Source organism: Carassius carassius, chromosome 7 (assembly GCF_963082965.1).
Source record: "Carassius carassius chromosome 7, fCarCar2.1, whole genome shotgun sequence".
Taxonomy (NCBI): Eukaryota; Metazoa; Chordata; class Actinopteri; order Cypriniformes; family Cyprinidae; genus Carassius; species Carassius carassius.
In genome coordinates this window covers 6,104,658-6,118,833 of record NC_081761.1, presented here as the reverse complement: position 1 = coordinate 6,118,833, position 14,176 = coordinate 6,104,658, and the positions used below count along the sequence as shown (strand labels likewise).

The following is a 14,176-nucleotide window of genomic DNA, read 5'->3' as shown; positions in this document are numbered from 1 at the left end:
TTGGATCTCAGACGTGATATTCATATTCCAGTTTATCCAAAACACTGTGAAAGTTATAGACAATTGCAGTAGGAAAATTTATTAATTTAGGTTTCAATCAATACATTTATTAAGAAAATTGTAGAAAAAAATCAATACAAATATTCCGACCTTGGTCTCGTATGTTAACTAATGTTAACTAACAGCTACATACACAAAGTTTGACTGTGAAAAAATGTCATTGCGTTACTCTGAAATTTACATTTCATTGTAAGTCTGTGTGAGAGAATGTGATTGAAAAAAAAGATTACATTCGTGCTGTTCTCCTGAGTAACATCTCACTTCATTCAAACTTGCATGTGTGCATGTGGTAAACGTTTCAAATAAAACATTTCAATACTTTCACATCTACAGTACCAAAGGACAATTTTCCATAATAATAATAATAATCCATCTGTATAAATATTATGCGTTTAATACAAAAATAATGCTTTTATTCATTGTGTGTTTTCTATACATAACATGTGAACAAATACACATGATTAGTGCAAACAGTGCATTAAGAGGTTTGGTTTAGTCATAAAAATAACCTGATTATAGAAAATAAACATACAGAAAGCATAGTGTTCTTTCGTATACAGACTGTTTGTATCTGTATATGGTTTTGTTATAGCATGGTGATTTCACTGGGTGGCAGCGTCAGCCTCTTCTCTCGGACAGAGAGCATATTCTCAATGTGTATGGCGATAACCCGACACAGCTCCAGACCCTACAAACAACATACATGCTCATAAACCATTCATTCATACTTTTACACTGTTCTCATGGAGTTGAATGTGTGTTACCTGTTCCAGCTGTAACTGTGTGACTCTGTGGTTGGTTAAGTCCCCTATCAGGACGTCTACATAAGGGTAACTGGATCCAGCGCTGGGCCGCTGTGTGTGAGCTGACTGAATCAGCTTCAGCTGGAACTTCACCTGCACCTCCTGCCATCAGAAAATCAATTTGGAAAACTGAAAACATTACAGGATTTCTGCAGACTTGATGAAAGCAAATATAAGACTTTTGAAGAACGTTTTAAGACCTATTGAAGATAATTATGTTCTCTATATGTAAATGTTTGAGAAGTTATATTAGCATTACCCGTATTTTTCGGACTATAAGGCGCACCTGAGTATAAGTCGCATCAGTCCAAAAATACGTCATGATGAGGAAAAAAACATATATAAGTCGCACTGGACTATAAGTCGCATTTATTTAGAACCAAGAACCAAGAGAAAACATTACCGTCTACAGCCGCGAGAGGGCGCTCTATGTCTTCAGTGTAGACTACAGGAGCACTGAGCAGCATAGAGCGCCCTCTCGCCGCTCTAAACGGGAATGTTTTCTCTTGGTTCATGTCTCTTAGTTCATTTCTCTCTGTTCATGTCAAATTAATTGTGATAAATAAGTCGCACCTGACTATAAGTCGCAGGACCATCCAAACTATGAAAAAAAGTGCGACTTATAGTCCAGAAAATACGGTACTTCAAAGTTTGAAAATAAAATTTTTAGCTAACCAATCTCTATAACTTTTTAAACCCAGCTTCCTTCCAGCTTGTACCTTCCAATCACACTGCATGAAGTTCTTCCTCAGTACTCTCTCCCCCAAATTAAGTAAATTTATGAATTAAAAAAAATTAGAAACAACATATATCTGTCAGTTCTTGTTTTAATCATAAACTCAATTTTGTCAAAATATGAAACCTTCATGTCTTTATTTCTCATCTCAAGTGAATGTATCCTGATTAAAGAATGTTTAGAATGGGAAACAAGACAAAAATACTGAGGAAGATGAAACATTAGTGCCACGACTTTATTAATTTCTGCTCCAATTTAAGGCCTTATTTTGTGGAACTACCACAAGAGCTTTTTAGGACCTCTAGAAAGCCTACATTACTGTTAGAAGTCTCCGTGTTTGTGATACTCACATGAGTGTCTTTGTGCAGGAAGTGCAGTCCGTTCTGATTGACGGCGAGGATGCACGGTGCAGAGATGGTGCTGTTGCTGCTGCTTTGGATGTAAAAGAAGGACGATCCAAACATGGGAAATGCACACACCAAACCTGAAGTTAACACACAAACACAATTCAACAAACCTTGCTTTACATCATGGTAATACCCGATTACAATGAGGTAAATAAAAGAATAAAATACCCAGGAACTGGGATCTGGCCTGGTGAGGGTTCAGGCTTTGGACGGCATGTACATGTTGGGCAACCAGTTGCATCCACTGCTGCGGCACCTGTCTGCCAAAGATCTCGACTGGGATGTATTCTGTCAACTCATGACTACAGAAAGAGAACATTTTCGAGTCAGTATGTGACCCTTGAGCACAATACCAGTCATAAGTATCACAGGTATATTTGCTGCAACTTTAAAAGTGATTTTTTTTTCAACATTTAGATTTTTTTTGCACCCTCAGATTCCAGATTTTCAAATAGTTGTATCTCGGCCAAATATTGTCCTATTATCCTAACAAACCATACATTAATGGAACAAACATTTTTCAGCTTTCAGGTTATGTATAAATCTAAATTTCACAAAACCAACCCTTATGACTGGTTTTGAGGTGCAGGGTCACAAACGTGAAAAGTTTTTTTTTTATCAAGAAACCTCCCCAAAGAAAGCAATGCCCAGAGTTGTCTTTTTCATAGGGCAGGATTTCAGCTTTGTATTTGATGTTACTTTAAAAAAATCTTCAGGAAAATAAACTACTGTTTAAAGTTTGGGGGCAGTAAGATTTTTGTTTGAAAGAAGTTAATACTTATTTTCAGCTAAGATGTATTCAATTGATTAAAAGTAAAGGCACAAATATAGTATATAATATAATATAGCAATAATATATATTTTCAGCTAAGATGTGTTAAATTGATTAAAAATAAAGGCATTTATAGTCACAACAGCTTTGTTTAAAATAAAAGTTGTTCTTTCTATTCATCAACGAATCCTGAAAAATATAGATCACAGTTTCCACAAAAAACATTAGGCAGCACAACTGTTTTGATGCTGTGAATTCAGCTTTGCATAATAGAAATTTTACATTTTACAATATATTCAATTAGAAATTATAATTTGACAAATGTTTGAGCTGATACTAAAAATTCCTTGTGGGGTAAAAAAACAAATTTTTTTTTAGATTCTCATTCTGATTTCCAGATATTACTCATAGGGTGTAAATAAGGTCAAATTATATGTATATGTAAAAGTACACAGAGAACGAAGGATGTTTAAAATTGGAACATACATAGTAGGGGTGTAGAGACTGTCTTTGGCTCTGTGTTGAAGAGCAGCAAGTTTGGCAAACTGGTTAAACTGCTGTTCACTGATCTTTCCCTGAGGTACGACATTCAACAGACCCTTCAGGTAGTCTGGCAGAACCTGTGCAAATACAAACACACAACTGTGAAGGAACAATATAGGTGTAGATACATTATAATGTTCTGTATTGTGTATGTGTTATCTATATATTATATTTACACTACCATTCAAAAGTGTTTGTGCATAAGTGCATTGTATCTGGTTAGGACAGATGTGATAGGACAGACATGTCTTGCCTGGTTATAGTGCATGGTGACACAGAGCTCGTTGTCGAACTTGAGCGCATGGGCCCAGATGACTCGTCTGAACCAGAAGCTGTAGTTGTTATCAATCTGCTCCGCCTCTGTTGCGATGTCTAATATGTACTCTCTCTTATTGAGGGGCCGCACATTCTGACCTGGATGACATCACCAAAAATATGAGTGAGTAAAGCTGGTGGGGTATGTGCGAAATGGCATACTACTCATGTTGTTGAAGCTTTTTATTTTATTTTATCTTCATTTATTCATATTGTTAAAAGTACAACATTTATGACCTACTTATTCCAACGTTTGCTTAAAGGAACAAATATAGCACAAAATGCAATACTCTTGACTTGATTTTCATTAATAAACCAGATGTAAAAGCAGCTGTAACTTTTTAGTGTTTCCTTTTTGACTCATTATTTGGTCTAATAAAAGTTAACAATCGCTGAATTAAACATGCAATATGAGGTCATGAAATAATAAAGAATACTACTCTTTGAAACGTTTTTGCATAGTAGAATTTTTTTTCATTATTTAGCATTTTTTGCATTATTTTGTGTACAGTTTGCTAGTATTCCTTTCCGAACATAGCCTTAATGCCCATTCAAAGAACTATAACGAATAATAAAAACATTGACAGCCAGTCAGAATCCATGCTGCTTTAAAAAGTATGAGCATTAAAGTGGCAGACGACAAAACTGCAGTGCATGCTTATAATGAACAGAACGTTAACATGCAAAAAACTTTTGTAACATTATAAAAAGCTTTTGTAACATTATACACTATACCATCCAAAAGCGTAAAGTCAGTAATATATATATACATATATATATATATATATATATATATATATATATATATATATATATATATATATATATATATATATATATATATATATATATATTCATATTCATGTGACTGTATTAATGTTGCAAAAAATTCAGCTTTGAATCACAGGAATAAATTACATTTAATACTATATTCGATTAGAAAACATATTTTAAATAGTAAAAATATTTTAAAATGTTACTGTTTTGCTGTACTTTGGATCAAATAAATGCATGCTTGTTGAGCAGAAGAGACTTCTTTAAAAAACATTAAAAATTTTGACTGGTCGTGTATTTATCGTTACTGTTTTCTTTAAAGTTATTATAAAGTACCTCTGTTGATCACTATGAAAACTGTGTACTCATCCATTGCCTCCAGCCTTTGTAACGCCATCTCATAACACAACTCCTCTATGACATCCAGTGCAACCTGCACACAAAGCAACTTCAACTTCTATCTCAACTTACCAATATAATCGCATGCAATAAAAGATATACACTGCCACACAAGAAAAGAGACATACTGAGCAGGTCTTGATCTTCAAATGTCTCTCAATTCCTCCAGGAAATAGAAAGAGCTGTCGCTTTGAGCTTCGACCAGCCTGAAAACATATACACGAAACATAATTAGACTCTAATTAATATCCCATAAACTACTGAAGAAAAGACTGGGGTTGGTATGATTTTTTAAAATGTTTTTGAAAGAAATTTCCAAGGCACATACAGCGAAAAAGTAATAATATGAAATATTATTGCAATTTATAAAAGCTTTTCTATTTAAATAAATGTTAAAATGTATTCTTGTGATGCAAAGCGGAATTTTCAGCATCGTTACTCCAGACTATAAAATGGAAAATAGTTTTGTGGAAACCATGATACATTTTTTAGGGTTCTTCGATCAATAGAAATCTTTAGATCTTTGCTTCAAACTGCATCAAATCACATGGATCCCATATTTTCGAAAAGTAAGTTGTTTGTGTGAATGTGTAACAGAGGTGTGGATGTATATATGGTCTTGTGTTTATGTGTATTTACTGACCATTATGGCTTTGAGCTCCATACTACTGGGGTAAACACTCCTGCCACCGAACTGAAAGGTCTTTCTCAGGTTCTGCTCACAAGCTTTAGCAATTCCTGTTTATCACACATTAAATAATATTAGATCAGTGTACCTCATAAAAATAGTGCTTTAATTTGGAGACTAACATATGTTAAATGTGTACATGTGGTGTACAAGTACCATGAAAAAGCACTTCTGGACTTCTGCAGATGTCTCGCAGGAACTTGAGTACGAAGGGTTTGAGCACTTCAGAGCAGCGGTAAAATGCTGTCAGGATGTAGAGTAACCGCCAGCCCTTCTGACAGCTGTCACTGCAACACAACACAATCAAACACTCACAGCTTAACACAGAGATCCATCAAACAAGCAAAGAAGATGAAGAAGTGTGTATCTCACGGTTTAGAGCTGGTATTGGCTGTAATCTGTTTGAGGACTTGACAGTACGCCTCATCCTTCATCAGTCCATATTCACCCGTTAACTACAAAAACATTGATGTGTATTAGTAGAATTATAGCCAAAAGTAAAATGAATAAATAAACACAACTGGGAGTCTATGTGCATTATGGCAACAGTACAGCTGGTCACATGGTTGAGAAGTTGTGCTTTACCTTCAGGAAGGTGCAAACCACAAACTGCTCCGATTGGCCCCTGAGAGGATGATCTCCCATGAACTTCATTATGGCTACATCCAAAACAACAACAAAGAAACACTTTTTGAGATATGATGCATAACAAAAAGTAGAGCAGATGGAGTGGCTGTGATTTATTTCTTATCTCACCTAGGAAAATTTCAGAAGCAACCCTGTTCATGTTGGGGTCAGTGAAGTCTATGAGGGACTCTAGGATAGGGTTCTGGAGAAAACAAGAGATCAAAGTTTTATATGGGAGTTTATGTGCATTTTCTATGCATATATATATATGTGACCCTGGACCACAATTTTTAGATTTATATATCATCTCAAAGCTGAATAAATATTTCCATTGATGTATGATTTATTAAGATCAGACAATATTTGGCCGAGATACAACAATTGGAAAATCTGGAATCTGAGGGTGCAAAAAAATCTAAACACTGAGAAAATCGCCTTTGAAGTTTGTCCAAATCAAGTTCTTAGCAATACATATTACTAATGAAAAATTAAGTTTTGATATATTTACGGTAGGAAAGTTACAAAATATATTCATGGATCATGATCTTTACTCAATATCCTAATGATTTTTGGCATAAAAGAAAAAAAAATCATTTTGACCCATACAATTTTCTTTTCTTTTGCTAAAAATAAACCCCAGCAACTAAAGACTGGTTTTGTGGTCCAGGGTCACAAATGTATACTTCATTTTTGTACTACATTTTTTTTTCAAGCTTTATTAATGCATATAAAATAAAAAAAAGCATTTATTTGAAATAGAAATCTTTTGTAGCACTGTAAACGCTTTTTTGCTAAGTATAATTACTCATAAAAAAAATAAAAAAAGACTCCAAAGCTTTGAACAGACGTGTAAGTGCACATGTATTTGCATGTTTTAATATGTTTATGTATGCATAGTGGGCACAGTACCTTACTGAATTTCACCATTTCTGCAGGGTCTTTATTTCCTTTACCTTTTTTGGATTTATCTCTGAACGAATCACTAGTCACATAAAAATTGCAACATTTAGATTTAGTCCTGTGTTTGACTGTCAGATTTTTTTTTTTTTTTTATTAAATTAATGAAAAAGGGTTATTTTTTGTATTATAATAGTGGTTAACCTCTTGCTTCCATCTGATGTTCTGAAATGTTTCCTGGCAAACTCCACCATGTTGTACTGGCTGTCCAAAAGAATATTCCCCTCAGCTTCAGAGTCACCGAAATCCCCGAATCCAGCAGACTAACAATCACAAAACAGACACATTAACAAGAATCTAATGTTAGTAATATACCTTCAGAGCAATGACAGTAAAAATTCACACATTTTATTTTCAAACTAATAAAGGTTTCATTTCAGCACTTCTACTGTCAGCACTTGTGCAATCATTATATAACATGGCATAATGTATAGACATTCTATCAGCTATCAGACACCTTGTCACAGAGATGTAGTGAATATGGAATACCTCTAGTGATGGGTCCAGCTCATGTGCAGCAGCAGTGGAGGCCACAGCGAGAGCGATAGCTCCTGATGCTGCCACTCGTCCCTGTCTGTCTCTCGGCTCGTCTCTCCTCTCCGCTGGGAGACTCAGGAAATCAGGAGCAGCTACAGGAACCACACAGTCCATAGGGAATGCTCCACTCCGACCCTGCACTGCCCCGTACCTCCAGCCTGGAAAAACATTCATCACCCATGATTTGTCCTGCTTAAACAGAAATTTCCTTTTTTTGTAATTAAAACAGATTATAGTAGTACATTTGAAAATAAAATACTACCTAATCAGTCTTTCTAATTAAAAATGTCAGACTTATTACACTATTCATTTTTAAAATATATATATTTTGTGAAATTTACTTGCAATTTCTGTAAAAAAATGGAAAAACAGTATTATTTCTGTATTTCGTTTTTATTTACATTAAAAAATAATTCATCTCAGTATCTCATTCATTAAATTATGAAATATCTCTTATTTCAAGTGTAGTTTCACAATTGAAAGCATCCTACAAACAAAATAAAAAAAAATATATTGTATGTTAAATGTCAAACCAAAATCTGGTGTGCCTCTCTTCAGCTCATCGAGGTAAATGACCTTTTTCTTCACCACGCAGCCGTATCTCTGACCTGAAACACAAACACAAACATGCAAACCATGAAAATGTCAAGGACAAGCCTTCCCGAGGTTAACTGCAGCTCTTCTGATGGAAAGCAAATATTATGGGCTCTATTCTAGAGATTTTCCTTCAGAGGCAATTCGTTTACTGACTTGCAGTTAAACCAAACCACTGTATACAGAAAAGTTTGGAGTCTCATACGATTGAATTGATTTGATCGAAGACTTGCACTTTTAAATAACTATTTTCAATTATCAATTTTTTTAAATATAACTTATTCCTGTCATGGCAAAGATGAATTTTCAGCATCATTACTCCAGTCTTCAGTGTCACATGATCCATCAGAAATCATACTAATAAGCTGATTTGCTGGTATAAAAACATGTTTTTTTAAAAATTAATTATTATATTATTAATGTTGAAACCAGTTGAGCAGCAGTTGATGTTGAAACCAGTTGTTTTTTTCAGGATTCGAAGAAAAGTATGTTTATAGGAAAAGCATTTATTTGAAATAGAAACCATTTGTAACCATTTGTTAGACTCAACACTTTCTTGTATTTGGGTGTCAATATTTCCCCCACTACAAACTTTCATGCATGACATCACTGACTGTGGGAAAGATCTACAGATTTGAATGTGTGCATGCGAGTGCACTTCTTCTCACCCTCCTCTAACCCATCCATGGCCTGCAGACGAATGATATCTCCTTTATGGAAGCTGAGAAGAGCTCTGTCCTCTGTGATGAAGTTTCTCTCTGCTACGACATACTCAGAATCCTGTGGAAGAACGTTCTGATTTAAAATCAGGGCATTTGACAGTGTGAAGGCTCCTAAAGAAATAACGAAATGAGAATTCAAAGCCTTTTCTGTACCTCCTTTAGATGAGAGATGTAGAGATCAATCATATGTTTGATCTGATGTGCTTTGGCCGAGAACAGAATCAGTTTCTCATTCATCAGATTAAACTCCAGCATGTTTGGAGAGGGGATGGTCACAAACAGGATGTCTGTGTAGCTGTGAAAGAGCACGAGAGTTTAGATGCTTTAGAAGATGTACTGCTGACAGATGGTTAGATGGCTGGAGGGATGATGCACCTGTACGCACGGAGCACTCGGAAGTAGTCTGGCGCTGTAGTGCTGTGTTTTACCATCTTGAGAAGTTTGATACCAGAGTGAGACACTGCCAACACCTGCACTCCAGTACCCACACTGCCCTGCAAACACACACGTTGGTGACACATCGGTCCGTTGCATTCACACTAACAGACTGCCAGGAAATGGAACTCACAGAGGCAGGAAAAAGGCGAGAAAAATAAATCTCCCATGACTCCCTGGCAGCTGTAATCACAGCTTTCTTCACACTTTCATCCTGAACATCTATGTTTGGCTCGATGCCGTATTGCGCTATGAAAAAAACACATGTACCGTAATAACAGATCAGTGTAGTCATCACAAACAGTAAACGGAACAAGTTCTCTTGGAAGATAATTTCACATTGAGCAGAAATGTAATTGTAAATAAGTTCCTTCCTCACCAAACAAGGATTTCATCTTCTGCCTCTCCTCTTTAGTAATGCGCACACAGGCTTCAGTAAATGTGTCATTAACAATCTGAAAAACGCAATTTAAAAACAAGAAATACATGATACATTTACGAATGAAGGCAAGATACTTTCATACTTTATAAAATTAATTATAATATTTCTATTTCAAATAAATGCTGTTCTTTCAAACATTCTATTAATCAAAGAATGCCACAATCATTTTCAACATTGATAAAAAGAGATGTCTCTTAAGCAGCAAATCATCTTATAAGAATGATTTCTGAAGGATCGTGTGACACTGAAGACTGGAGTAATGATGCTGAAAATTCAGCTTTGATCACAGGAATAAATAACATTTTAAAACATTGTAATAATATTACAGTTTTTACTGCATTTTTTATAATATAATTGCACCCTGAGCATAAGAGACTTCTTACAGAGAACTCAATTTTGAAGAGTATTGTATATTATAAAATATGTTTTTTATATACAGAATAACAAAAAATGTCAAATTCTATTTTAGTTTTATTCAGTACTGGAGTTTATTTAGCACTCACCTGTTTGAATATGAGGTTCAGCACAAGAGGATGATTCCAAGTGTCTTTAGGATAGAAGACCTACAGCAATTTGTACAGCAGCATTAGTTCTGTGAAGTACACACTCATAAACAAACGACACACTGAACACACACCTCCTTCCGGAGGTATATCTTCCAGGGAACGTTTGTGTAGGTGTAATGCTCCTCTGTGCTGCTCTTGTGCAGCTGTGTTTGGATGCTCTCAGATTCCACTGGAAGATCTCTGGACACTGGTGTGTGAAAGAGATGGAGAAAGATGGTTGAGGACAAATGCATATGTAAATTTAAATTAAATAAAATAAATAAATAAATTTATGCATTTAGCAGACACTTTTATCCAAAGCGACTTACAGTGCACTCAGGCTATCAATTTTTACCTATCATGTGTTCCCGGGGAATCGAACCCCCAACCTTGCGCTTGATATCGCAATGCTCTACCAATTGAGCTATATGTATGCTAAGTCCAAAAGTCTGGAGTCTGCATGGTTTTTCAATGTAATTGAAAGTCATCTCTTTTGCTCACCAAGGCTGCATTGGACCAAAAATTAAATAAAACAGTAAAATTGTGAACTAATTTACCATTTAAAATAACAGTCCTCTATTTTGAATATAGTTTAATCCTTTAATGGGAAAGCTTTATTTCAGCATAAATACTTGAGTCTTCAGTGTCACGTGACCCTTCAGAAATCAATATGATGATCTGTTGCTCAAGAAACATTTAATATTATTGTCAATTCTGAAAATCAGTTGTGCTGCTTGATATTTATGATCAAGCCATCACTTTTTTATTTTTTAGGATTCTTTGATTAATAGAAAGTTCAAAAGAAACACATTTATTTGAAATATCCTTGCTGAATATAAAGTATTTATTTCTTATTGACCCCAAACTTCTGAAACAGTAGTGTACTATATCTAACAGAAAGAGTTACAGTGATGGTATCAAATGGATTTACAATGATACTCTGATATATACCATGGCACTGTATCATGTAAATAGTTACAATAGTATTTACAATAGTAAGGTACTTCGCCATGGAAGTCTTCAAAAACTACATCATAACACAGTGGCGTGGTGTTTTTGTAAGTTACGTGAGTCTGTGTGTTGTTGACCTGGTGGTGGTAAAGTCAGTGGTGGCTCTGGTGCTTTCTTCTTGCTGCTTCTAGTTGGTTTGAGGCCTTGATCTCTGGACACAGCAGCTGGAGTGGGAGCCTTTCTCTACACAAACAGTTATTACACACACAGCAAGATTAAATATTTAATAAAAGTTTGTGAAGACAAACATTCTGTGCACAATATGACCAGGAATGTGTATAAAGGCCTATATTAATTTAATGTTGACATTAATGACTGTGGGATTTAATTAAATGTATAATTTGTTTTAGACTAGGCAAAAAACATGCTGAGATTTAAATGGGGCTCTATGGAGAGTTTAGACCGAGTGCACACTTGTGTAGTATAACTTTACATCCGATGACTAATGATTAATTATTGGTGGCTAGCGGAGCTTAATAGTTCAAATATGGTTTAATTGGTTATTACAGAAGTCATAGTGATAGGTAGACATACCTGTGGAGGAGGTGGATTGTCCCTCTGTGTTTTTAGGATCTGCATTGCCTCATCATGTGGGTTCATCTTCTTCATAAAACCTTTACCTTCCCGCCTGTCATCAAACACATGCCATTGAGGCCAATAATAAGAATGGAAATAAAATCATCTGGTGAGCTGAAATTTTGGCACAAATAGTATACACAGGTAACACACCTCTGTGTCTGCGGCACAGGTTCTGGGAGCGGTGTTTGATATTGTTTTATGATATCTTTAATGTTGTGGCTGGGAACGATGTGCTCGGAGTTGGAGACAGAATATTTCACTACCTCAGTGCCAGGAGCCGGAGCAGAACGCATGGGACCTGTGACGGCAACAGGAGCTGAGAGAGAAAGAAAAATAAAGTGTTGGAATATGCAGAAGTAACATTAAATGCATATTTTTCAATTGTTGGACAATGTTAGTCTTGAACACGCAGATATATGATTGAATGCATTGACACACCATGTCTTTTGGCAGGCCTGCTGTCAAGTTTCATTGGTGCAGCAGGGGCTTGTTTCTTCCCTAATGTCCCATTAGATGAAACAGCCTGAAATTAATTTAGTGAAAGGTAAGAAATCATCATCAAAGCAAAAAACATAGCTGTTTTTATATTAAAACATACTCAGCAGTTAAACAGATGCACAGACTGAATAAATATAGGTGAATAAAAAATTAACCAAAAACAACAGACTAATATGATAACGATAGAAATATTTATAAGAATTAATAAAAGCAAACAAATTCATCAGCCTTCTAATATACAACATTTAATTGTACAAACTGATTTTACACTATTGTAAATTTATACTTTACTGTTTAAAAATTTTAATTAAATTTATGTTCACAAATGCTGTTTATAGTGAATATTGTGAAATATTTTTGCAATTTAAAATAGCTGCTTTCAATTTTAATATATTTTAAAATATAATTTATCCCTTTGATGGTAAAGCTGAATTTTCAGCATCATTACTCCAGTCTTCAGTGCCACATGATGCTTCAGAATCATTCTGATTCGCTAATATCTTATTATTATTATTATTTATTTTTATTATTAATGTTGAAAACAGTTTTGCTGCTTAATATTTTTGTGGAAAACTTGATTTATTTAACATCCCTCCTCCAAGTTCTTTCAATTAAAAGTTTAAAACAACAGCATTTATTTGACATAGACATTTTTTTTGTAACAACTTAAATGTCTTTAATGTTCGATTTAATGTTCAATTTAATGTTCAATTTAATGCTATATAAATATTATTGACCTTTGAATGTTATGTACATTACCATTTCATTAAAATCAATAATATGTCATGTGATAAATCAATAAGGAACAAGCAATTTGTCAAGAGTCAACAACATTGCTAGTACACAAGGTCAAGCATAAACTAGATTTACAGTATAAACTATTAGATTATATCAATACTTGGGCACCTTTGTGATGGTGGTACTCCGTGGCTGTGGTGTTGGGGGGCCGCTCTTCTTCTCCAGGGGCTTCTGTTGCTCCTCTAAGGTGCTGGGGGTGGTGTTGATCGAGGTGGAGGGGATGGTGGGGTGGGGGGTCATCAGGGGGCTTGTGTACATGGAAAGGGGATGTGGGGCGTAAGGGCTGGGTGGGAGGTTAGCGTAGGGGCTGGGAGGGATGGCGGGGTACGGGCTAGGCGGCAGAGTACTGTAGGGAGTGGGTGGAGGGCTGGTTGGGGGGCTGGTGAGGGGAGACATTGGTGGACTGGACACTGGACTGGTCACCATAGCCATCGCCTGCATTGTCATCTGCTGAGCCTGAGGATGTCAAGACAGTCGACAGACACAGGATGACGTAAAATGCTTTTGTTGTAGTCCTAGCTTTTGTCTTTTGGTGAAATTGTGTTTTTTATTTTGCAAATATTTTATGTTTTATTATGTCAGCCATTGTATTAATTGCAGTCTGACTGTCAGGGCATATCATTTTACACTAAAAAAATAAAATACAATTATTTGACATGAAAATGTCACAAAATCTGTAAGCAACTAATTAAAATTGATGAAATTAATAATAATAAAAACATTTTTTATTTAATATGAAAAAAACCCCGAAACCAATGTTATTTTGTGCTATTACAGTTTTTCATGATATTTGTATATTTTCTGTTTTCACTTCAACTTTATTAGAATTTTTAGTAACTATGTGGGTTGCTTTTGTTATTTCTTTTTAAAGAAAAAAAAAGTCTTAATTTAGGTTTGCTTTAGTACTTTAAGTATTGGCAACTAGTTGAAATTA

At 35.1% G+C, this 14,176-nt stretch overlaps 1 protein-coding gene across 1 annotated transcript in view; it reads right to left on the bottom strand.

The window, feature by feature from the left end:
* Positions 1 to 86: 86 nt before the first annotated feature.
* The window catches only part of myo15ab (myosin XVAb), a 33,795-nt gene continuing 19,705 nt past the window's right edge, over positions 87 to 14,176 (bottom strand). The window contains exons 37-65 of the mRNA XM_059553386.1: positions 13,351 to 13,698; positions 12,385 to 12,469; positions 12,097 to 12,262; positions 11,902 to 11,995; positions 11,445 to 11,550; positions 10,449 to 10,564; positions 10,315 to 10,374; positions 9,749 to 9,824; positions 9,503 to 9,618; positions 9,310 to 9,428; positions 9,088 to 9,229; positions 8,881 to 8,992; positions 8,152 to 8,226; positions 7,571 to 7,776; positions 7,226 to 7,344; positions 7,034 to 7,106; positions 6,254 to 6,326; positions 6,083 to 6,156; positions 5,870 to 5,952; positions 5,654 to 5,784; positions 5,453 to 5,547; positions 4,938 to 5,015; positions 4,747 to 4,843; positions 3,575 to 3,735; positions 3,265 to 3,398; positions 2,175 to 2,308; positions 1,950 to 2,083; positions 825 to 965; positions 87 to 748 (exon numbers count right to left, since the gene is read on the bottom strand). Coding sequence (XP_059409369.1) covers positions 647 to 748; positions 825 to 965; positions 1,950 to 2,083; positions 2,175 to 2,308; positions 3,265 to 3,398; positions 3,575 to 3,735; positions 4,747 to 4,843; positions 4,938 to 5,015; positions 5,453 to 5,547; positions 5,654 to 5,784; positions 5,870 to 5,952; positions 6,083 to 6,156; positions 6,254 to 6,326; positions 7,034 to 7,106; positions 7,226 to 7,344; positions 7,571 to 7,776; positions 8,152 to 8,226; positions 8,881 to 8,992; positions 9,088 to 9,229; positions 9,310 to 9,428; positions 9,503 to 9,618; positions 9,749 to 9,824; positions 10,315 to 10,374; positions 10,449 to 10,564; positions 11,445 to 11,550; positions 11,902 to 11,995; positions 12,097 to 12,262; positions 12,385 to 12,469; positions 13,351 to 13,698 — 3,450 coding nt within the window. The 3' untranslated portion in view covers positions 87 to 646. The remainder of the gene's footprint in view (positions 749 to 824; positions 966 to 1,949; positions 2,084 to 2,174; positions 2,309 to 3,264; positions 3,399 to 3,574; positions 3,736 to 4,746; positions 4,844 to 4,937; positions 5,016 to 5,452; positions 5,548 to 5,653; positions 5,785 to 5,869; positions 5,953 to 6,082; positions 6,157 to 6,253; positions 6,327 to 7,033; positions 7,107 to 7,225; positions 7,345 to 7,570; positions 7,777 to 8,151; positions 8,227 to 8,880; positions 8,993 to 9,087; positions 9,230 to 9,309; positions 9,429 to 9,502; positions 9,619 to 9,748; positions 9,825 to 10,314; positions 10,375 to 10,448; positions 10,565 to 11,444; positions 11,551 to 11,901; positions 11,996 to 12,096; positions 12,263 to 12,384; positions 12,470 to 13,350; positions 13,699 to 14,176) is intronic.